A 25,481-nucleotide genomic window follows, 5' to 3' on the forward strand; every position below is an offset into this window, starting at 1 on the left:
CCAATAAAATCATTTATAATCATCAGCCGCAGGATGTCCACTGCTTAACATGGGCCTCCCCCAAAGAACTCCAGATTGACCTGTTGGAAACAGCCCACATCCAGCGACCTGCAGCGACTTTTATTAGGTCATGTCCACCTCGTGGGTTCAATTCAAAATCTTTAATTGAAATCTAATTGTAATGTAACGCTCAGTCAGTCTTGCAGCGTTTACTCGTTGTGAAACGAGACAAATATTGGTCGTCATCTACAAACATTTGTTTGGATCTGGTTGTATTGGGAAATCCTAGCAGTTTGCAATTCCCATAACAATACTCGTGTGCATGGGAACAGAATATTGTGACACGTTTATATTCGTCATATTTCGCTTTTTTTTTGTAGATACCACGGATAGTTTATTCGTGTTGTCGACCATTTCTGACTTCAAATAAATGACGTTTAATTCAATCCCTCTTTAATACACACAAAAAAAAAATCAAGTGCAGATTTGTAATGTTCGAAATGAATTCCGTTAAAGATGCACACTACTATGTTCGCAGTTCCGACCAGTCCTTAAAACAGCTACTAGCTAGGCCGATGATAGTAACTGATTTTATAGGGAGTAACTTAGATCCCTGCGGCACTATTCATTCCAACAATGTATAAAATAAAAACTCAGGGAATTGACTTATACGGATTACGGACGGAGCAGCAAGTGACACCTAGTTGTGTAATAATTTCTCGGAATGTTTTCATTTAGCATTATATGCCCCCTTTGTGGTTTTTCAGAACATTTCCGTTAATAGTGCCTTCTATGAGGTGATAGTACCTGCATAGGATTTACAAAACTTGCATCACAATGATGTATACCATTTCTTATGCCGTTAATTTTCTTCCGCATATTATGTACTTGACTGCACATACAAATGAAACTTCGCAGACGAATTATCGAAAAAGAAAATATTTTTTTGGAGATGGCATGTACCTTCCATACTTTTGTACATACAATTTAAAATATATCTCGGTTATGAAAAGGGAATCAATGTACCAAGATTGCATTTTCTAATTAATTAAGTACATCCTTACTGCAGTAATGTGTATGGACGGTGATAACAAATATGAATAGCTTAATATTTGTTTTTTTTTTATACAAATGGTATAAAATAAAAAGGTTTCTATCTGTTTACTATACCAAACACCTGGAATAGAATAGGTTTATACAATAGCTCAAAATGGAACTAATCAAGATTAACGATAGCTAATTTTATTACATCGAGATAAGATTATTAAATAGTATTTTCTCCATGAAGAAATCCTTCAGTAAACGTAACTTAATGACTATTCTAGTACGTGACCATCAAAGTAGATTTTCTAAACTTTATATTCCCATAATACTATGTTTCATCTTAAGATATAAAAACATTAATTACACGCATCATTCGGAGAACTAAACGAAATGGAACAAAAGGAGATGAAAACAGAACACATGGAAGCATAAGAAAATTCGTCGTAATCGTAAAAAATATTTTATTTCTACCCAGAATAGATAAAAACATGGCGCCTTTTTCAACAACGTTTGCAACGCAAATAAAATATTAGATATATTTCAAATACGATCAAAAGTACAATCCAAAAGCGTGTTAGATCATCCACCGTACAAAACAAAGCCGTAAATATAGTTTTGTAGCATTAATAACACTATAAATTCTTCAGACTGTTGAAAATTGCACCAATACTTTATCGACAATAACCCAAACGAAATTTATTATAAGCATAAAATCCCAATAAATTGATTAATAAGAACAACTTACCTCAAAACAAAGTCGCCGAATACCCACGTGCGAATTTAAAATAAATCACACAAAAATATATTAAAATATTTGTCAACTTTATTGAAACCCGAGTGTTGGTTTAGAATTACTTTTTTAATATTATTGAGCAAAGGCGAAAACTACATTCGCGACTAACGTCCGTCTCTCGGCAACGGGTGCGCGGCACTACCGAAATGGCGGGAAATGTGACATGCGCCGTGGGAAATCGATGACAACAGTGCTTTCTGCTTAGGACGCGCGTCGTTCGAAATATTTCGTCTAGTCAGCGTTTTTAGGTTACTTTTACGTTGTTTAATTGCAGTGAGACGATTTTATTTTACGAGCTTTTAAGTAGATTGAAATTCCTTTTTGACATTTTAAGACTGGCGACTCGTTATAATTGAATTAAATAGGTTTTTTGTACATACTGATAGCTAAACTTTATTAAAGGTTAATAGTAGGTAATATGCTAAGTACTAAATTATAATTTGCTACCTAGACGTGTGTACCTATTGGCAAATAATAAAATTTTAGAAGATTTTTAGATTCACCGTATTTGGCAATATGGAAACTTAAGCGAGGTTTAGATTAGTAAATGGACTTATGCAAGCATTTTTTTACCATGTAAACAATGACGGTAAGCAAATATTGCTTCAGCTTGCAGACCTTTCGGTAAGGCACACGAGTAAAGATCATTTGACAATTTGTAACAAGAACTTCCTGTTTATTTGACTAGCAAATGAGTTTGAAGTTTGAACTTACTAAGCAAGTAAAGATGACAATTGACATAATTTATAACCGTTTTTTAATTCGTACCCGTAAGGTTAAGGTATAATGCTATCAGGTCATAAGTTAATAGTACTAAGTAGTTATAAGTATTTAATAATTTCAAAGTTCTAGTTGAGCTTGGTAATATTTAAAGGCGGTCGTCAAAGAGCATATAGTCACTACGTTTTGCGGTCGTGTCGTTTTTAATTATGGCCATAGATAATAAACTGCATGCTTAGAGCCAAATAATATTATATTAGAAACAAAAATGGTTTTCTTGTCTTATCAGTTTTATTAAAAAAAGGAAGCAATGAATAATCGTCGAGCAATATCGAGCTGCAAGAACTTGCACAACTTTAACTTGGTGCTGTGTGTCGCTATAAAAATATTGCCACTTGTCTAAACGCATCTGAAGGTTTTTGCGCTATAAATTGCTGCAAGTACTTGCTGGTCTAAACTTAGCTTAATATAGCCCACGCTAAAAAGTGGTTGAGCTGAAGTTGCAAAGCCCGCGAACAAGTGAAGGTAGTGTAATACAAACACAATGAGTGCACATGCGCAGTAATTGTTGAAAACTTTACAACGAACTAGAATTTGTGAGACAATAAGACATGCAACACAATATGAACACTTGACGCAATCCAACACGTGTTACTACGCTTCGAGCATCAAATTTTCAATAGTCGTATCGCGTAATCGCCTGTCAGTATGGTCCCACCTTAACTTTTGGACATGTCATGAGTGTTCATCACTGGTTCCTTTACAGGGTGTATCAAATAAAACGACCCATATAAATTCACGTTATAGTATTTATTTGTTAACGCATACGGCAGCCCACAGCGACTACAAGACTAATGGAAGATATTACGTAGTACGTACACATACTTGCGGCCCGCTTTGTATTTCGCGTTTCATATCAACGGATCAACTACATATATTACAAACTTACCATATGTGAGAAAGTTGTTACAATTTTTATACTATTCTTAACTTAACGCCTTGTAACATTACTACAAACAAACATTAGAGCTATTAAACTGGGAAGTTAATTTAAACCAATGCACACAAGTTACGTTTAGAGGGGTAACAATCCACATATTGTTGATAACATTAAATTTTCCAAATCTAGAGTTTTATAACTACACAGCGTCCAATACAAAGCCGACCGCTACATAATATATTTGAATAAATTACAAACTATAATGCGATTACAACAACTTTATTATTAAACTACCGAACACAGTCGTCCAAGAGACATAAGTCTGCATCATTGGTTGGCACTCCTTAAAGGACATTACAATCGGTGGGACACTTCGGGCCACTGTACTCGGTCGCGCTATAATATTTTTTTAATTTATTTTTTATTAATTTAATTTTAAGTATTTTCCCACAAAATAATCATCGACTCGCAGCGAGCCTCATACGGAAATTATACATCTGTTAAATTCATTTAACTATTGTAACGATAGTGATATAGTTACATAACTAGTACGCTAGTTCAGACGTTCCCAAATTTGACAGTCAAAATCTTTTTATTACGGCCATTAGAGGCTATTGTAGCTATCTGCCTACACCCAGAGGGAGCCAGCGGGCACCTCCCCACTAGAAATACAATCACACACTACCCCCCAGTATTACATGACATTGGAAATAACACTTACACATTAAACTATTTTATACAGTTATCTTACATAACAGATCATTCGATTTCTACTTAACTATATTCGATAAACAAGATTTACATTTACAAATAAATATAAGAGTTATAAACATTCACATATCCATCCTACATTAAATATTTATATAGGTAAGAAATAAATTTGTCCATGTGTTTGCAATCTAGTTGAAACAATATTTAACGAGTGCTCCAAATTATATATTAGCGTCTACAAAAGTTATATAAATATTTATGTATAAATTATAATATTACAGATGCAATCAGCATCACTCTGAATAGTGTGTTAATATCATTTCGTGTCAAATGTTTCTATGGTTCGATACAGAACAATTATTTTACGCTTATAGAAAGAAACACAATTTATTTAAATAAAGAAGACCAAGTAACGTCCAAACGACATGAGATTATGTAATTGTATTTGGAATAAAAATAACCCTCATAGGATTATATGCTTTATGGTTATTACTTTTAGTTACAATTATAGTTTTTTTTTTTAACAGCGCTGAATATGGTTGGACACACGTGACACTAAGACACTGTTCAAGAAAAAAGCTCATGAACATTCAATACAGTATACACAATGATCTAAGATTGTCGATCGTAAACGCGTACGACACCACGCTAAACGCTTCGCTTCCACTACGGAGAATGTATGCAGTAGACGACAGTAAAAATCGAATAACAATTCTTTTCAATATTCAAAAATTACACAACAGTAAATCAAATTACCCTGTTCAGAAGACATTGTATATCTTAAAAATGTGTCCTCAGCCTTTTTCAATGATATCATTTTGGTTTCATTTTTTTTTTACTTTGAGAGACAACAAACATCTGTCGGTACGAAAACAAAGTCATAGCTGGGTGTAAAAATCACAGACAGAAATTTTAATTGACTCAACCTTTTCATACATATAAAGGCGCTGGAGAAAGTAAATTTTGCAAGTACGACATCTATTGTCTCTCAAAGTGTGCACTAATTTGCTAAGGGGTCTATGAAATACAGGGCATTAAAACATAACGAAATAAAAATTTAAAAAACGAAACTAAAAGAAAAAAAATAATATTAATATTCGGGAATAAATAGACGGATGTTTTGTGATGTTCAGTTTTCAATTATTATTATGACGATTCAACACATTAGTGCCATACTTTCAAACCGTGTTGTAAAATTAGTTCAAACATTTGTGAATCATTTAACCACACATAAATTGAGAACATATTAATTGTCCTCCAATATTTGTGTACAGACTAACCTTCTGGCCGCAAGTGCACGTTTACATAATAAAATATAACACTGAACCAGACCGGCGTCAAATCGTAAATCTAGATATGAAACTTTATACTCGATTAAAAACCATTTATATATCGGAATATTAATGTTACATTAGATATTTATTAGCCTACACAGTAGGAAGTCGAAACGAAATTGTACATTACATAACCTATGGTATATTGTTTCTAATCTAACTTACATTTAATGTGGACAACGTATTCGAGCAAAATAAATGTGATGGACCAAGGAAATGCATAAACCAGATCTGAATTGGAATCAAATAGAGTATTAATTTCGCTTCACCGTAACATACAATTAAAGGTAGCCTTACAACTATGTAATAATTTAATGCGACGCCTTCGGTGTCCATCGAAGCGATATTTGTGAGTGAACGCTTCGACTGCCCTCTAGTGTTTCGGGGCGAAACGTCGGAAACACATACGTTTTTATCATTATTTTTATGGAATAGTTCATTTTACACTAAGACATGGCACAGCCTGCTGATCCATGTGGCGGTCGCAGACGTCCACAGAATGATAAACCAGGCCTGTATATAACATTCCTAATACACACACTTGAGGAAAATAACACTATGAGCTTCTAGATCTGAATAAACATAGTAATCCTAAATTTGCGCGTGCGCTGTCGCCAGCTCAATTAAAATAACCCCGAAAGCGTCTGCCACCGCCATACCGCAAACCAGGCGAAGTCATTGAAACGAGAATAAAGTTTTTTTTTATCATCAAAATCGGTATTTCACCGTGCAGCCACACAATACTACTATAAATAAAATTATATTTTTTGGCATACGATCGTTAAGTTACACAAAACTGGAAATAATTATGTACACAAGATGTAATGGTGGGATTGTATCACTCGAAATAACTCGGATATTTGGACAGAGAGCTAACTTTGTTTCGAAAATTGGATAGGACTAGACGGTAAACGAAAATGATTGAGAGAGAAGAGTTTAAATATGTTACATAAGCTTTAAAGATTGATTTTTAGTATAAAGGGGACTGAACGACGATCATATTCAGTATTAGTTCTTTCCAAATGTGTTACAAAGAAGACCTTAGTAGTGCAAGGGAATAGGTAACGTATGCTATTGATCTTAAGAGGCTTTTTACCGCGATCACGAACCTGCTGCTCCGCCCGCAGGACATAAACAATTAATGGCTTAGTTTCCAGTATTTTCTTTAAGAAACATTTTTACTTGATTTTAGTAGACACAAAGTACCATATAACTAAATATGTCCGTCGTTTATCCCATCAACCTGTATAACAATTGCTGGTTATCATATCTAGCGACATTTCTCATATCCCTAGTCCTTCCCCGATGACACACGTGTTCTTCACTGGTGCTTCTACTTTAATTTCATGAATAATGATATTTAATATAGATAAAACGTAGGATCGTAAGTAATGATTACATTACGATGCAATCAATATATAGGATGTTCATTTTTCTGTATATACACGTGCCTTTACTATTGTGAACTTTTAAGTGGATACCTTGTGTACTAAGATTTCAGAACATTGTAAGTTTGTAGAAATTCACAGACAAAACTATCATTAGAATAATTGAGATGCTTATTATTTTTATTTATAAGTATGTCATTCGAGTATCGACTGTAAAAGTTCACGTTTAAAGGCGAAAATTATTAATACCAATACACCATTATGATGTTGGCGGTATATATCGACCATTATAATACAATGTTCTTGAAGAGATTATTGTTGAGACAAATGGTTTCACTAACAGGAGAGTTGGAGTTACGCGTTTGAATACATCTACAGACATAAATGCATGGTTGAGCGAGAATATGGAGCTACTTAAAACTTCAGTAATGTCTATACAAATTTTATATTTATACAACACATGTTGGTAAATAAATATAAATAGCAATTCAAAAGGTGAAAAAATAATCATGTATTTCTGAACCTAATATTTTGTTAGAAAATATAAATGTATAATTGGATCAAAAATCAAGAAAATAAACTCAAAAAATTCTCCGAATCCTCGCTCTCACCCATTGAAAAAGAAATTTAAAAAAACTCGTGCACCTTGCGAAATACCGAGAGCACTCTTCATTTTTTCGCCTTGACCGTGACGTAGGTGGGTTCCTCGGCGTCGTGCCGCAGCAGTAGCGGCAGGCGCCGGTCGGGCCGGTCGGGTCGCTCGGGCCGCTCCGCTCGCTCGGCTCGGTCCGCTCGCTCGGCGCGCTCGGCTCGCTCGGCGCGCTCGGGCCGCTCCGCTCGCTCGGCGCGGTGGTCGCGCTCCTTGCACACGGACGCGTATATGGCGGGCGGCGGAGCGCAGGCCGCGTCTCATGTTTGCAACGCCGTGTTTATCTCGCGGTGGATCGTGGACTGTATAAAATTTATCCTTATGATTATTTTGAAGCAACATCATTAAGAAGCCGGGTCCTAATTCATTAATTTAATGCAATAGTTATAAATTATTCCAATGACATTTCATGAGAACTGTAACAAATTAGAATGTGAATTGAACCATATTTCAGCAAGATTTAGGTTTAGTTTTCCAAGCAGCTTACCTGCTCTAACCCTGTCGCCAGATACCATTTTTCAAGCCAATCATGTTACAAAAAGAACTTATCCCAATAATTAAGTTCCACAAATAATATAATCGTACCAGTTCATCGAGCTGCCTGGCCAGCTGGTCGTTGAGCGCCTGTATGACTTGCCGCTGCCCCTCCTGCGCGGCGATCGCGAGCTCCAGCTGGCTCTGCGCCAGCTTCGCCTCGGCGTCCTGCAATATCGACGAGATGTCCTACTAAAACCTTAATATAGCTGCATCGATGATTGCTTTCACGGAATAGATTTAATCTTTGCGAGGCCTCAGCAACTTTGGCGAATACATTATGGAATTTAGAGGAGGCTTACATTCATTAGTGGTTCTAGCTGGTATTCATTTTTTTTTTTACTTTTACCATCGGTCAAAAATAACTTAATTCAAGTTTAACTGAGACCAAAATGCGCTATTTTTCAGTCGCAGCTACACATGGCTATTGATTTTTGTGTACTGAACACCACACTTAGAACTATGTTTAAAAGAAATTAATCCCTACAGATGACCATTGACAATATCCCATTCTTTATTAAAATCTAGTCACTACCGCCAACGCGTCAGTCCGTATTACCTGTTCGCTCTTCTTAGACTTGGTGATCTGCGCGAGCTCCTCGTTCTTCTGCGCCAGCTCCGCCTCGAGCTGCGCCACGCGCTGCCTCAGCTGTTCCACCTCAGTAGCGTCCCCGGCTGGAAGGAATAGGGGAGTCGTTAGTACAACTTATTTGATGTCATGGTCTGCAGCACTTAGAGCCGATTACTCAATGGATAGATAGATGTCATCCATCAAATAAATGATAATCCGATTGAAAAGAGATGTAAAATAATTAGCCTATTATGTCCGCATAAACGAAATTTTAATTTAGGTTGTATTTTATCTTCTAAATAACTTTTATTACGCGGTTGAAAAATCAATTATTAAGAATGCTCTTATTATATGACATAAGATTTAATATGGACCGTATTTTTTTTTTCAAAGTAAATATAGCTACTTCAAATCTGCCCGATGTGGGTGCATTATAGACCTGCAAATAAATCTAATGGATTTTTTCACTCCATGCAGGTGACAACAGAACCAATTTTATATGCGCCCTTGATACTCGCTTCTATAATTAATACTTAAGGCAAAACATTTTTTTACGTTATAGAGGGCAAGCCAGCATACGGTTCACCTGTTGGTAAGTGATCACCGTCGCTCATGAACATCTGCAATACCAGGGGACTTAAAGATCCGTTGCCGGCCATTTAGGTGGGAATTTTAGCTGCCTAATAACTTCCCCTTACATTTATTAACAAGTCCACATTACCTTTCCCTGCGTAGTGCCTGGCGCGCGCCACCTCCTCTCTGTACTGGTGCAGCTGCCGCTTCCACTCGTCCACGTTGGCGGTGCTCTCCTGCAGCGCGGCCGTCAGCCGGAGGTTGTTACTCTTCAAGGGTCGCAAGCTCCACCTCCCATTTCTTCGCGTTCGCCGAACTGTGTATAGAACGGCTTCACGGTCAATGCGCTCTTGGTCTTATGAGGGTTAACGTTTACTTACAATAGATCTTATAGGAGAGTATTATGAATGTTTTAAAAATATGCGCGCAGTTTATAGCTGCGTAGCTTTGTAATTAAAAATTCAGCGTGGTATTTCTACTATTTATGAGCAATCGCAAGTGTCTATCTACAATATTGCGGGCGAACGTCACGTCGTTTTGATAGAATTGAAGGTATATTTACCATGGCATTGATATAACATTATTATATTGTTGAGTTACCTTGATTTGTAAATGTATTACTAATCTCATAGAACCTATGTGTGCGAAAACACATAAAAAACCAGTTTTAATATATTCACAAACCGTCAACAAATCATCGAACATCAAACTAACAAAAAAAGTGAATGAACAACCGGCACAGTGGCGTGTCGGAAGGACGCTACATTTCCACAGCATTGTAAATTGTAACCAGTAACCCGGTAACAAAGAAAACTAATTAATTTGGGTGTGAAATTAATTTCCGATGTGTGATATATCGTTGGAAACCGATACACAACGCGACATGCATGTAGCTCGGTCGGATGCGCGAATTCATCTAAAAAAAATCGTTCATGCGCAAACGGTGAATATAGGTACGTTCAACACTAGATTGATTTTAGAAACCTTACCAGGTATTTACTGGGAGAAATATAGATAAGTTAAATAAATTATTTATTTTAAGTTTGCAAGTATTGTTGTATTCCCATGTGAAGGACATTGAATCCAGTATATTAAGTGGGTTACATGTTTCAGTAGCCAGGGCCCGGATGACATTCTTGTAATTTCAAAGTCTGGTCGGTACTGCCCCCGTCTAGGGTCTATCGAAGCCTAACATAAGATAGCGACTTGTACGTCTCGTCAAAATAGTCTCGCGCTAATCAACAAGCAACTTAAACATGCTGCCACAGGCTTTACTTTCGATTGTAACCCACAGATTTATAGTTGCGCAACACACGCGTCGCGGACGACGCGTGCGACGTCTTCAATCGATTACATGCGATTCAAAACGTGACCGACCTGAACCAACGCAATGAAAATAGATAATTCATTGATATAGATTGAAGAGTTATTTTGTGTAGAATTGAATGAAAAGTTTCTAGTCTGACTGCCTAGGTGGCGTAGTTGTATTGCGTGCGCAGTATCTGCAACACCGCTCTAAGGTGCCGGGTTCGAATCCGGGGTTCGATAAATTAATTTTGGGTTATTCTGCTTAGTACCAGCTCGGCGTGTGGAATTTGTACGGACATGGTGATAGGCCCACATCGCATCAAGCGACAGAACGCAAACGGCAAGAATTGGTTGCTTTGGTTGCAACTACGTCTATCCCTTCAGGGTTAAAGGCGTGTGTTTTGTTTGTTTTTATGTCACGATAAATGTTTACTCTTTATAGGAGTAAAGCAACACCCCGAATTTTGCACAACAAAGCAATCATTTATAATTTTGTAGTGCATTGTAGTATAAACCTTTACTGAGGCTATTTCCATAAATCATAATCTTTTCAACTTAAGGTGTTACTTCAGGTGTTTATTCAGTCTTTCCATAAACATTGAAATATAAATTCGTAACAATTAGGACAAGGATCAAATATTACACTAATGTACCAAGCACAATTTACAATGCCACTGCTCAACGCAATAGAGCTTTAAAACCATCGCCATAAATACCAATTTACAGAATTTCATCGCAATCCCAAACGCGCGGTTATAAAGAACGCCCTATTTTCATTACAGACATGCACATCGATCCGCAATCAATTGCATAAGCCGACGCAATAATCCCAGTTTATAATAGGCGGTTGTAAATAATTGTGCCCGCAGATTGCAAGAACTCGCATCGTGATCGATATGCCGGCATAGTTCTTGCATATTTGTAATAGGCGTAAAGATATAATCATTTCCCCGTTCGACGCTCCACTTCAACACTTATGCAAAAATCAACAATTACATTATATCACTTTGTTTATGAAATTGTTAAGGCGGCTAGATATAAATAAAAATATTAATTTTAAAACCGACCCGACAACGATATTTCTTTTTGAAGTAAAACTTTAATAAATACCTACAATGGTTTATTGTAACATAAGTAATAAACTGGATGTTGATTTTTTTTTGGATGCAAATATCAAACGATAGAGGACGTTGGTTATCTCTGGAGGAGGCCTTTACCTTCGACTGAGAGGGGTTATTGCAATTTTATTAACATAAATTGAATATAATTACATACACATAACATGATTGTGACATAATAATAATGATTTCCTTTGATTTTTATATTTTAATAAAATTGTAATTGTAGTTAATGTTTTAAATTCTTTAAATTTTGTAGTAAGAAATAAAAGGTTTTTTTTTATTTATTTATACGTAAGTATTAAACCGTGGTCGCATACAGCATTGCTAATTGTTCTCACAGTCCAATTCGTTTAAGATTAGTCATTATAAGCTGTCCCTATATTTTAAAACCTAAAAACGCGCCTTCGTTTAAAAAACAATGTTTGTCACGATATTACGAAAAAGTAGTTAATAAATCGACACCTAAATTGCAAATTAACTTCCTGGTATACAGTATAAATCTTCACATCACACTGAACAATATATAACCCCTTTAAAACCTGTATGAACATCGGTGATATAATAAATCAATTATTTGAAACAATGAAAAAACCTTGTTCAATAACCATCGTTAATTATCATCATATCGAAACAAATAGCTGAACCGCACCACGCATGCGATACGAAATGAAACGACTTCAGTCGTATTTATTTGTTGAGATTTATTGTGTGCGCATGCGTTACATATTATGAAATGCTTGATATAAATAATAATTGGTTAATTATTTCAATTAATTACTTCACAACAATTTAATTTTTTACAAAGATTTTTGTTTTAGTAGCCTGTGGCGCAGTGTGTCATTTTGGCGCCAAATTGCGCTACACGCTCCCCCTTTTTTCATCGCCGTCCGGAGTCAAGCAATCCTCCCCCTTCCTTTCTTCCTTAGAGCAACCCAACTTGCAGGAACACAAGCGTACATGTAAAGACTAAATTCACTAAGATTCAAACCCCACGAATTCACAATAAAGGCTTCAACCGCAGTCGCAACTCTCTTAATTATTTTTCCTAGCACATAACACTACACCAGACTTACGATGTTGTCTATAATATGTCAACCAATAAGAGACATCGACGCCTAATGACGTCGGGAGAAACGTTGCGTCTCGCGACGAATGATGGCCGATCGACGTCATGGTTTAAACCATTAGGTCAATGTGATGAGCTTTTCACTGTTCGGCTGATATATGATACATTTTCTCTTTTAAAATTTCACCTACACCTAATTTTTTAACGCTTACTAGTCGCGTCAAAAATTACGAAAAATATATAATACAACCAATTGAAATTATTTCTTTTGTTGCTTTGAATGATGAGACGAGCTTGCCATTCGCCTGGTGGCAATCTACATGACCGCCCATAAACAGAAGAAACACCATCCAACATTTTGAATCACTGCGCTCGCCATCGTCAGACATGAGATCTTAAGTATTATTATGTCCAGTAATTAAAAGGTAACCGCATGACATTTCCAATTATGCCGGATTCATAGGAAGGTGTTCACAAATTGTGTTAAAAAATTTACGATAAGAATATTGAATAAAACAATACCAACGATACATCATCAGGAATTGTACTTTCATCATACGCTCGCGTTGTCGTTTCGAAAGATGTACATAATTAGTTTATTATATTAACTATTAATGTGCCGGAATAGTGTGGAAACATTTGCCACGTTTCATGAGTACACATCTAGAGATCGTTATGATAGTAGTCATTGTGCCACTTCGAACATGCGAAATGGGAAAGCAAAGATTAGACGACATGTACGTAAAGACGTGAAATCGACGAGATACTATCGTGATATTATATTTATTAAGTTAAACTTTAGTACAAATCCGAACTGTAGAACTAGTTTGTTTTTATTATAACGGATGATAAATGGAGCATGTGGGTTCACCTGGTCTTCAGTGAACTATATAGCCAACAGATACCCGTAATTGGAGAATAATGGATGCGTATAGCATTTAAAAGAAAAAGCTATTCTTTTCCTACCCTTAGGGATAGGGAAAAGAGCTCTTCAAGCATCAGATAATCTTGTTCATTATATGATACGCAACAACAAACTGTGATTTCGTTGGTTTTCCGCTAAAATGCTATGCCCAGTTGCACCAACCTATTCATGGTGTAAATATTTACAGGTGTCTTCAGCTAACATAATTCAATTTGCGTTTTCAACGGTCCATAGTGCCGCGCACGTGCAAACTTTAGAATGAACTACCTGCATCGGTGTTTCCCTAGCGCTATAACTAGTCCTCCTTTAAACAAGGTTCATGGGCGACGGATGCTGCTTATCATCAGGCATACTGCTACTAAGGCATAAAAAAATCAACACCACGTCATATTCGAATTGATAAATCGAACCCATCATCATCGATTCTAGAGTCTACAAGACCACTGCGACACGATATAATGATTTTAATGCAACATGTGCTGGTGCGACGAATACCGTATCCGCGTTATAATTCGCTCCACTAGTCAAGACACGTGTAATAAAACGCAATAAAATAACGCGCACACGTAATATTTTTACTGGCAGATAATTACTCACCTTATTGGTCGCTAATGTGGACATGTACGGTGTTTAGGGATGAAATTTTATTCCTTACTAATATAAAATTGAAAGTTGGTTAAAATGTTTTTGTATTTATTTGAGTTAAATGCAGGAATGGCGGAATTAATTTTGATGAAGTTTGCTAACAGTTTAACCATGTCCTGGATTAACAGTCAGCTACTTTTCAGCCCGGAAAAGTAAACAGTACAGCGTTGATACCTAAATCGGACTGCCCACTACACGTTTTCATCCTATGTGCGTTCTAGGAACATGTCAGGCAAAAAAAATCTTTGTATAGAAAAATATGAGATTATGCCCCCCTAGACCGTTCCGTCACCGACCAACACCGTTGCGTGCCATGCATGGCCCGTCTTCAATAGACAAGAATATATTGCCGGTGCTGCTACGATCCTTGCATGGCACCTGACGATGCTACGAAGTACGGACGCTAAAACCGTTATGCACGGGTATGATACGCTGTTGATACATTCTAGAGGGCATAGAAATCAGTGTCGTGTTTCTGACGTGCCGTATACGTTCATAGCACGGTCATAGTATGATCCGGTTATACGGGCAGAATCCTTAAGAATGTATTTCACGCAAGCGTAGCAAACATAAACCTCTTTAATATGTTAAGATATAAAATCTCCCAAGCATGGAATTTGTATACGAATAAATTTACATGCGCGTGCGCTGTCATACTATCGGATGGATTTAAGAGAAATGTTCGTACAGTAGTAGCATCTCTACCTAGCCCTTCAGAAAAAAATGGTATTGGATCAAGTATATTAAAAAAAATGTTCCAACTTCTTTACATGATAACACCGCCTACTTTAGGTAGCTTTTGTCCAAAATAGGCATCAAAACCTAAGTTCACAACTTCCCCCAGCTCATCTTAGTTATATCATGGTCATAAGTTTAAGGCAGATAATGTGCACGCAATATATTTTCTAAACATAACATAAACAGTAAGGTTGTAATATTCTAATGATCGTTATATGCGCATAACGCATTTTCCGCGTTTTATTATAATTTCTTTTCAGCCGCTACGATTTAGTGGACACTTCATTATGAAAGTAATTTATTGTGCAATTTTCTTTGCCACTATGTATTTATGTGAACCAAATTGTTACGTGAAACACTACAAATAGGTTTTTGCATTGTTTTACAAACTATATTATTATATGTATATGGCCAACAATTAAAATACTGTAAATAAGTATTAATAGTTTATACAATTTCTTAAAAATATTTCGATGTATCCTAATATTTACTTTATAAAGATAAGCAATGGATAATGGAACACAGAATGATTGACAAGTTTAAAAATCTGCAGCGTTAAGGCGAAATTAATAATAAGCTATGAAGCAAGTTCCCAGTATTTTATAAGCCGAAGGACTCAGCTTTCTTGATATATTAATACGTTATCTATTAGGCTGTACTGACATGGCTCAGTTACTTGATAGCTACTGTTTTCATAGACTAAAGACCGTCAGGAGACGTAGAGGATGAGATGATAACTGCCCAGTTTCCGAAAATAATAACATAAGTTATTGACACACAAGGCATATTAGAGTAGGATTAAAAAAACAATATATAAAAATGAAAGCTTTTAGAAAGTTATCCTAGAGCTTTAATGAAGAGACAAAGGAGTCTAAATACCACCACAAGAGTCAAGTAAGAATACATCACTCATGACACACAAAAAATGTCTCATCATTGCGAATTATGCGTGAGGACGCAAACTCGCTAATACTTGACCCGTTCGGCGCAATGTGAAAGTGACATCACACGTTCGCGAAATAAGCACAATGATAGTTGCCAAAAATGTATTGGTAACTAAAATACAGATTTGAACAAGATTCCGAGCCTACCTGACTGAATTAAAACGTCTAAACTCATTTGCTTACATACATTTAAATTCATATGATCGGCCAGCAATAATGCCACTTTGCGTAAAGGCAGATTTACATAGCAATGGGCAAAGCGGATATCGGATAATATCCGTTCAGAGTAAACATTTATCAATTTCATTATAATATCCATTTTTTTTTTCAACACGTGGATATTTATCACCTTCCACGCCAGAGACTATGAAATAAGCACCATTCCCATTACCATGATTTACATTCTATTCAATATTGCCAAAACCGAAACAAAAACTACTTGGATGCAGAAACCGAAGTTTAAATTTCGATTAGAGAATGATTACGACTATCAGTTTAAAATTATTTAAAAGTATAAGCCGTCATTTCAGTCATCTTTAAATTACTCTAGTTAATTAATTCTGTTACCATAATGGCTAAGAACGTGACATAATATTGGAACACAAAAAAACATGCTCAAATTACACAAACAAACACTAAAACAAGTCATCACCATCAGCCTCAGGATGTACATTGCTGAACATGTGCCTCCTCCAAAGATTTCCAGATCAACCTATCAGAAGCGGCCCGAACTAAGTTCCAAACTTATATCCGCGCCATCGGATATCGGCGGATATCCAATAACCTACAACGAGCTTAGGAACCTCACCTACCGAGGCTAGTTTCTGGCACCAGTGCGTCGGGGTGATTCGCTAGCGAGGGGACGCGCGGGGGGCCAGCGAGAATTAACTATTTCTCGGGTATAAGTGGATGCGCGCATGCAAGCGAGTTTACATTGTGCCAGTGACCGACGCGTGTGACGGAAAACATGGAGTACACTATTGTGAGTACTATGATTTTTTTTTCACGTGTATGTGATGTGTTGTGTTATATTTCGTGGTTCTTAAGTGGAATTTATATTTTTATTTAATTCTTTTGTGTTTACATTGAAAAATATAAGTTGGACATTTGTTTAAGATAAATAATATCGTATTTGTAGATTATACTAGAAATATCTTCGAACCTTTTATAAAATCATAAAAAAACTCAGTGATCATTTGCACGTTATATTTAAGCTATACATATACATCGCAACTTAAAAACTTTTTGCTTAAATTTCACTTATGATTTATCTAAATCATTTTGAGTACAATTAATGCAGATTATCAGGCTTACTTATAAAAAAATTCGCAAACCTATGCTTATTTAAAACACAAATCTACTCGATCAGCTGTAAGTCAAAACCCGCAATCTTACCTCTTAATAAGGTTCATATAATTCGTACATAAATGAAAACAACTACAATCAACATTCCATTCCCACAGGATACTTTTATAAAGGATCCTTATCGTAATTGTACGCCATAATGTTTGAAAAGGCTTTCATGGCACGTGTCCGTATTTTAATAATGGTAAAGTTAATGAAATGGTCTCCTTTTTGCTATATTATATTCGTAATTTTAACACATATCCTACTAATACATAAAGTTCGAATTGCTTTGTTACAATTATTGTTCTAAAAAATATAACACCAACAAAAAAATATCTTCATAGTCTAATTGGTCATAAATACTATCCTAACACAGCTAAAACATGCTAACAAGGACGTAAACGACACTGCTGAAAAAGTGAAAACAATAGCGTGACTGCGTAGAGAGGCGCACGCGACGCGCGGGCGGACGCGACGCGCGGTGCGGAAACGGGCTGTGGTCAACGCACACTAACGGGGAAGGATAGCGTTCCGACTTGTGTTTAGGCTTTTTATGCTGCGGATATTTTTTTTCAAATCCGAATTCATAATAGTCTATACCGAGCCTAATTAATTAGAGCGCAGTATAAACTCAAGTAGTCAAGTGTGTTCAGCATGGCGTGGGTCTTTTTTATCTAACCAAAGCTACTGAACTGCAGTGTTCCGATTAAAAGGACATTGAAGTCAGCATAATTAGTAGGTGTTTATATGTGGTCGTATCGCTTACCAAAAGGCGGGCGGCAAGCTCATATCGTCATTTGAATGTAATAAACAAAACTTTTCTCAACCCGAAATATAGATTAAACATCCTATATAAAATATGTATGTTATAAGTTATAACCGACTTATATTTGTGTTAATAACATCCGATCCATTGTAATACACTCAAATTCAATCGCAACTCGATTAAAACAGCTAAGACATAACACTTAACGTGCAAAAGAAAGTTACCGATTACAAAACGTCGCAACGTATCACACCAAGTGACTTGCAACTTACAAGTCCGCTAGCTTTTTATGAAACTTAACGAAAGTTGACGCGTTCGCGCGAAATCTTCGCGGTCCGTGACATAACCCGACACGGCGCTGGCTAAACAAATAGCGCACAGTAATTGTTCATGATTGGGCACGTTTTAATTTCACATACGACGTGCATATTACAACATTTGGATGGCGATTGCATGTTTGTGTCACGCGGGGTGTGTGTGGGCGGTATAGAGCGATTTCCAAGGTACTTTATCAATTTTCGAGAGGAATAATACCGAAACATATCATAGGGAGAATATCGATTTTTTTACTAATGTGACAATTGAATTTATCAACCAGTGTATCTTATTTAATTAAAGGACCATTCAGTATTTCCTTTATTGATCAAATTGTGAAATTGCAATGACATAAAGAAATACAGATACCAATAGGTATCCCTGATTGAACCCAAGTTTTCAGCATACCATCGCTTCGATCTTTAAAGCCCTCCCAGGAGTAAACGACCTTGAGCATTCCGTACAGTTACTGCGCACGAATTACTGATGAAAATATTGAAATTTACGAATAATTTCTTAAAAAAATCTAATTTAAGTCGTTTTTAAAAAAATTACCTACCAACATAAATTATAATTAAATACCACATAAAATTTTCTATCTATTATAAAATATTAAAAAAAAATATGTTGTTTAGGAAATTGCACGGAATCAAACATTTTAGTGACATTTTCATGGTGAAGTTAATGAAATAATATCCACACAAATAAAATTAAATAACCAAAGAAAAAAAAATCATCTTTTCCTATATGTACCTATTATAAATTTTAAATATACTTAGCTTCTTAAAATACAATAAGCAAGCCATTTTGTGAGCACCGCTTTAACAAAAAGCACTCCGCATCACCTACTTTTTCTATCACACTTACACTAACACTAAAAAACAGAGAAACTAATTACTATATATTGTTGCTATAGTCAATAACCAATCGTTTAACGGATAAAGATCACACTCTTACATAATGTTATACACTATTACGAATTAATGGTGTTAATCCGTAATCGCTTCGAAACATTCGGATTACGCGATATTGCGTATAGTTATAGCATGCTATAAATGCAAAAAAGTATTTATCGTTATTTATTACCGATAATATTATACAAATCTTATATTAACAACTAAATGTTGTTTATGTCTGTGGCAGAGGTTCCCAAACTTTTTTCTCATAGACTCCATTAAAAATTTTGCTGATTCCGGTCGACCTATTTTTTTGGTTTGGCAGACAGTGCATTACAACTACCGTCCAGCCATCGCATGGGGCATCTGAACAGTTATGTTGGGGTCACCGTGCCTCTTACGACCCCTATCAATATTATCTGCTTACATTGATAGGTGAAGTCAAGCCAACATTTTAGTTCTATACAACAAACCAGTAAAATTTTCGTGAACCCCCGCTTATAAATTGTGTACCCCCTTTTTTGGTACGCCAATGTGGACTACCGTCAAGTCTCCCGTGGACCCCTGGGGGTCCACCTGAAATACTTTGAGAATCAATGGGCTATGATAATGATGGTAACTTATACGGAGAATAAAATTTACTATGCAATTAACGGCCGGACGTGCGTCCATATAAACCTAACCGGTTAACCTATCAGTATAGGTGAATGTTATAAAAATTAAATTACTATATATAGGTATTCAACCTTTGCTTACGAAACTAATGTCTACCTCTATAAAATGACTACAACTTTTCGGACGGCTTTGTATTACATGAAAACTAAAGCTAGGTCCAGACCTAGCCTATCCAGAAAAGCATGAAAATTTTCAGAAGTCAACTTTTGCAAGCAACTTGCGGCAACTCACGACTTGCGGCAAGTAGCATGTGTATAATTTTTTTAAAATTTTCCCGAAGTGTAAACGCATCATCAAGTTCTCGCTCAATATCGATGCGATTCGGGCAACTCCGCGGGGCCTCGCGAGGCCATGACTAAGGATTTTCTTTTAATTTTCTACTGTCCTTTGAACCAACAAAGTTATTGTAGCTACCTACGACATTGCTAAAATCGACGCCTTTTTTATACCGCTCGGCAACTGAGGTGGTCACGGCTGACTAAATAGTACATACATCCCGCTAAATTGACTTTTCGGAATTAAAATATTCTTTACTTTGTTTTGAGACGCACTAACGTAGCGCGAATAAAACAATTCCCATAAAATCTATTGTAACGGAAAAGAATGTATTATTAATGATTTCTTATGTTTACGCGAATGTTAGACATTGAAATTAAACTAATTTTCGGATTCTATCGCGGTGTTAGTATTTTATTTTGGGGGGTCAGTCCCCTCGTGACCATGAAGGCTGCAAAGTCTTCGAAACGTCGGGAGAAAATTAGAATGTATTATTTTTATAACTTTGTGTAAGCCCGAGCTAAGGAACACGCTCCGTACAGCCAAGAGAGCACACACGAATGGCTTTATCGCCCTTCGAGATGCGCTTTACAACATACGATTTACGGACTCATTTCGCGCGATTTACGATCGGATTAGCATAACCATTCTCCAGAATTCTATTTCACAAATGTACGTACGTGCGAGATGATTCTACCCATATGTTTTATGGTTAAAACACGTGTTAAATTGGATAAGTTTCTTTAGACATTAGTGCAATATCGTGTAATGTTTGGAATCTTAATATTATATGTGAAAGTTTGAGATGTATGGATGTTTGTTAGAAGTAAATGGAGAAACCGCTGAACGGATTTCGATACAATTTCATATAGATAGACCAAGTCATTGATTAATATATTAGACTAGCTTTTCCCGCGGCTCCGCCCGCGTTATAAAGTTTTTCAGGCTAAAGTTTTCCGTTATAAAGTAGTAGTTTCCCGGGACCCTATGTTCTTCCCGGGGTCTCAAACTGTCTCCATACCAAATTTTATCTTAATACGTTGGGTAGTTTTTGAGTTCAACACGTTCAGGCAGACAGATGCAGCGGGGGACTTTGTTTTATAATATATTTTTTAGAACTTTTTAAGAGGAACAATCCCGTCATACATCATTGTTGCATAACTTTAACCGTTTACGCAGTGCACGCAACGGAAGCTCTCAAAACTAATAAATTGTCCCCGTTTTTGCAACATGTTTCATTACTGCCGCTCCTATTGGTCATAGCGTGATGATATATAACTAAGAGCACTCCACGAACAAAGTGCTATTCAACACAAAAGAATTTTTAAGTTTGGACCGGTAGTTCCTGAGATTAGCCATTACTGCTCCGCTCCTATTGGGTATAGCGTGATGATATATAGCCTATAGCACTCCACGAACAAAGGGCTATCCAACACAAAAATATTTTTTCAGTTTGGACCGGTAGTTCCTGAGATCAGCCATTACTGCTCCGCTCCTATTGGGTATAGCGTGATGATATATAGCCTATAGCACTCCACGTACAAAGGGCTATCCAACGCAAAAAGAATTTTTCAGTTTGGACCGGTAGTTCCTGAGATTAGCGCGTTCAAACAAACAAACAAACAAACAAACAAACAAACAAACAAACAAACAAACAAACTCTTCAGCTTTATATAATAGTATAGATAAGTACACAGTGGGATATTTATACCGAAGTTTATAGCTATAACATCTAGTCGCGAATAAATGACTGTTTAATTACCGACTACTAAATTATCTACTTGCAAAATATTCTGCATAAAAAATATAGCATATTTTCCAAAACTGTTGACGATATGGATTATTATACAATATTTATTAGGCTGTATGTCTATGACCTGTGCCTCTCAGCGAGAGAATTAAAGATCATCGTCAACTAATTCCAGAAGACATTCACGTTCGTTCTGCTGGCTGTGTCAGCCCTGGCGCAGTACGAGGACTTCGGCGGGTTCGAGGGCTATCATCCCAAGGCCATCCTGCACCACCAACACCAAAGCCTTGACGACCACCACGGCGAAGAGTATGATTTGGATTATCATGTGAGTCCACCACTGTTTATAGTTCCCCGGAGGCAATGCGTGTGTGCTCTTTCTCTACACCGATTGCACGCTCATGCACGGGGGGACATTCGTCGCGGCCCTAGTCACATAGTTAAGTGTTTATACCTCATGGTGACCAATTCACGTTGAGACCTATGAGGACTGGCGAATATTTGTACGAAATCATCAAAGAGGGAGGGTAGTTAGAAATATTAATTATCCACACAGAATGAGTATGTTTTCAAAAAAATACTGGTCATGAAAACTAAGCCAACCTCTATGTAGCATGCTTCACATAAACTATAATTAAGAATAAATAATGCTTAAACATTATCACATTCTTAACTGACTAAATATATGAAACAGGAGCTTTATTTAGCAAGGCGACCAGTGGCGTAGCTTATCATAAAAAAACCCTATATCAGAATTTATACAGAGCCCTTGAGGTGAATGGGAAATTTGCGCACGCTTGGTTTAATGTAGTCATAGACCAAAAAGGGCCCCTAATGCTCGAGGGCCCTGTACCACTGATACGGCGCTAGCTACACCCTATCCCTACAATGAAACTTGAATATCTGAATGTTATAATAAGTACTATATCTGCACGTTCCAGGCGCATCCCAAATACTCGTTCGACTACTCAGTGAAGGACCCCCACACGGGCGACGACAAGGAGCACTGGGAGACCAGGGACGGCGATAAAGTTAAAGGTAACACTATTATATTGAAAACATATACAATAAGATTTATAAGCTATAAAAAAATACAAATGTATTAACTGTCTACTCTAATTATCAAAAAAAAAAAAAATGGAAAAACAACTGGCCATATACGAGTTGGACTCGCGAACCGAGAGTTGTATACAAAATTTTAGATAAGGTATCTAAATATACAAGCTCTAACTTGACAAACTAACTTGTTAGATCCCTAGATAACCGTGTATTCCACTAACCGCAAATAATTAAAATTAATGAAATAAGTAAAAGTTACTTCGTTTTTTGATAGACATGAGGTGAGGGCATCTAAAGAAAAAAAATCGCACGAATTTTTATTACTCAGACAATGCATCAACACTACTCCGCCAATTTTATTCCCAAATACACTACAACTTGACCAATGATACCATACGAAGCAAATTCCTAAATGTATCCACTGACATAATACTATACTGATTGCCACAGGCACATATACCCTAGTCGAGACGGACGGAACAAAACGCGTAGTGGAATACGAAGCGGACGACAAAAACGGATTCAACGCAGTCGTACACAAGATAGGAACGCCCAAACACCAGGAGGAGTACCACGCGGAGCCTGCGCACGAGCCGCTACAATACCAACACGACTACGGACACTTCGACGAAGGATTCGTACCCGTTTCGGGCGGATTCGAACACTGAACGCACGAACTTTGACACGTAAGCTCGCATCTCTATTGGTCAGTTTTAGTCTTACTTAAGAATGAGTGAATGATTGAATGTGACTGGGATATTGCTAAACAGTGGTAGTGACGAAAATGCTTTAATTTCTTTTTTTTATATTAAAGGTTGTTTATGGCCTATTTAGACCCATTTATGTGTGTGTGCAGATATGATCATGATTTATTGTAGTAATGGCGATAATAGAGTCCAAGTTTAAAAAAGCTACAACGTATGTACTGTGTTAATAACATCTTACAAGTTATTCAAACATAATTCTTATATCTCGGACTAATGAATATAAACTTAAACTGAATGAAATAAGATTAAAATTGCGTCTATAATTCACTCCTAGGTCATAGTCAAGTATTATGAGGAATGAGATTTTAAGCCCTAAATCTTGACTTGAATGCTTGTTATAAATTTGTTATAATTGGTATCATTACCTCTGTACACTTACTGTTAATCTATTTATTTGTGTGGATCTGTATGTGGTAATATTGTTACATCCTTGTTATGCTTATTGTATTGTTTCATTCTGAAATGTATATTGTTAACTTTTGCGTAGTTTATAAGTGTTGTACAAAAATTCTTGAGATTAAACTTTTTAATTGTTATGAATTTCTTTTTATTTTGCATCCACATCGATACATTACATTAATCAAAATTTGGTCAAAGTTCAAATTAAATTTCTAATACACGAGGTACTTTTTTTTTTGTACAACCATATGACAAGACAAGCAATTCGCTCGCCTGTAGATAAATGCTACCACTGACCATTAACTTAACTCTATATGCAAGTTATACAAGCCACTTAACCGCACTCGAACCCCCCATCCCTCCCCCCTACCTCTTCCTTTAACATATTGAGACCTAAAAAAGACCGCCATCATTTCCCCTCCGCCCGTCCTATGTCCCCATCTTTCCCCTTTTTCCTTTCCCACTCTCCGTCGGATCGCTATGGTCGCTAAGCCGATCGTGGATATATTTTCGTTCGCAGTGTACCCTCTTAGATAATTGCAGCAGGTCCCCAAAGAAAAACCGTACTCCTTATCTTCGATCAATATAAAATGATGCCATGAAATAAACTGGCTAACCGAAAAACTACAAGGTCGCTATTTAATTCTTGCAGCATTAGGAAATGCCATAGTATTTATCGACGTAAATATTAACATAATACAGTAGTACACGTGAATAACTTCATTGTGTTCAATTTACAGGAAACATATACTAATATATAAAGCTGAAGAGTTTGTTTCAAGGTGCTAATTGTTAATCTCAGGAACGTGAAAATCGACTGTAAAATTCGTCTAGTGATATTGGCTACTTTTTTGGGAAAATATAAAGCGGGACTTTTATCCCGGAAAACCTATTCCACGCGGGCGAGTTACGAGCATAAACTAGTTCTGTATAATAATCATTGACGGTGACACAATTCCTTAAGTATGCTGTCGATTTTCCTCAATAAGTGATACAATGAGCCTTGTTATTATTAATATACACTTTAAATTAATAACAAAACATATGCATTGGTGTAATATAAATTAGTATCTACGTGAAATTGTAATAATATTCATTATTTAAACAACTTTTAGGCAATATCATTGTCATGCATTGCATGTCATGTTAAGGGGAAAGGGATTCACATGGAGTATCGACTGACGAAAAATCATTATCTCCCGCCAGTCAGAACACTCATATCGGCCT

General features: G+C 36.5%; 3 protein-coding genes across 3 annotated transcripts in view; 1 reads left to right on the top strand and 2 right to left on the bottom strand.

Moving 5' to 3' along the window:
• The window catches only part of LOC115455911, a 152,644-nt gene extending 150,666 nt beyond the window's left edge, over window positions 1-1,978 (bottom strand). The window contains exon 1 of the mRNA XM_037443763.1: window positions 1,790-1,978. The gene's annotated coding sequence lies outside the window, so the exon portion shown is untranslated. The remainder of the gene's footprint in view (window positions 1-1,789) is intronic.
• Window positions 1,979-3,348: 1,370 nt separating this feature from the next.
• Window positions 3,349-25,481, bottom strand: part of LOC115455912 (homer protein homolog 2) — a 38,767-nt gene continuing 16,634 nt past the window's right edge. The window contains 5 exon segments of the mRNA XM_037443805.1: window positions 3,349-7,881; window positions 8,165-8,281; window positions 8,673-8,788; window positions 9,406-9,532; window positions 9,534-9,573. Of these exon segments, the coding sequence (XP_037299702.1) occupies window positions 7,840-7,881; window positions 8,165-8,281; window positions 8,673-8,788; window positions 9,406-9,532; window positions 9,534-9,573 (442 nt within the window). The 3' untranslated portion in view covers window positions 3,349-7,839.
• Window positions 16,887-24,395, top strand: LOC115455919 (larval cuticle protein A2B). The gene is made up of 4 exons (XM_030184719.2): window positions 16,887-16,986; window positions 22,205-22,357; window positions 22,971-23,067; window positions 23,539-24,395. The coding sequence occupies exons 1-4, from the start codon at window positions 16,972-16,974 to the stop codon at window positions 23,754-23,756; spliced, it is 483 nt and encodes a 160-aa protein (XP_030040579.1). The 5' UTR covers window positions 16,887-16,971; the 3' UTR covers window positions 23,757-24,395.

The sequence above is a fragment of the Manduca sexta genome, chromosome 5 (assembly GCF_014839805.1).
Source record: "Manduca sexta isolate Smith_Timp_Sample1 chromosome 5, JHU_Msex_v1.0, whole genome shotgun sequence".
Taxonomy (NCBI): Eukaryota; Metazoa; Arthropoda; class Insecta; order Lepidoptera; family Sphingidae; genus Manduca; species Manduca sexta.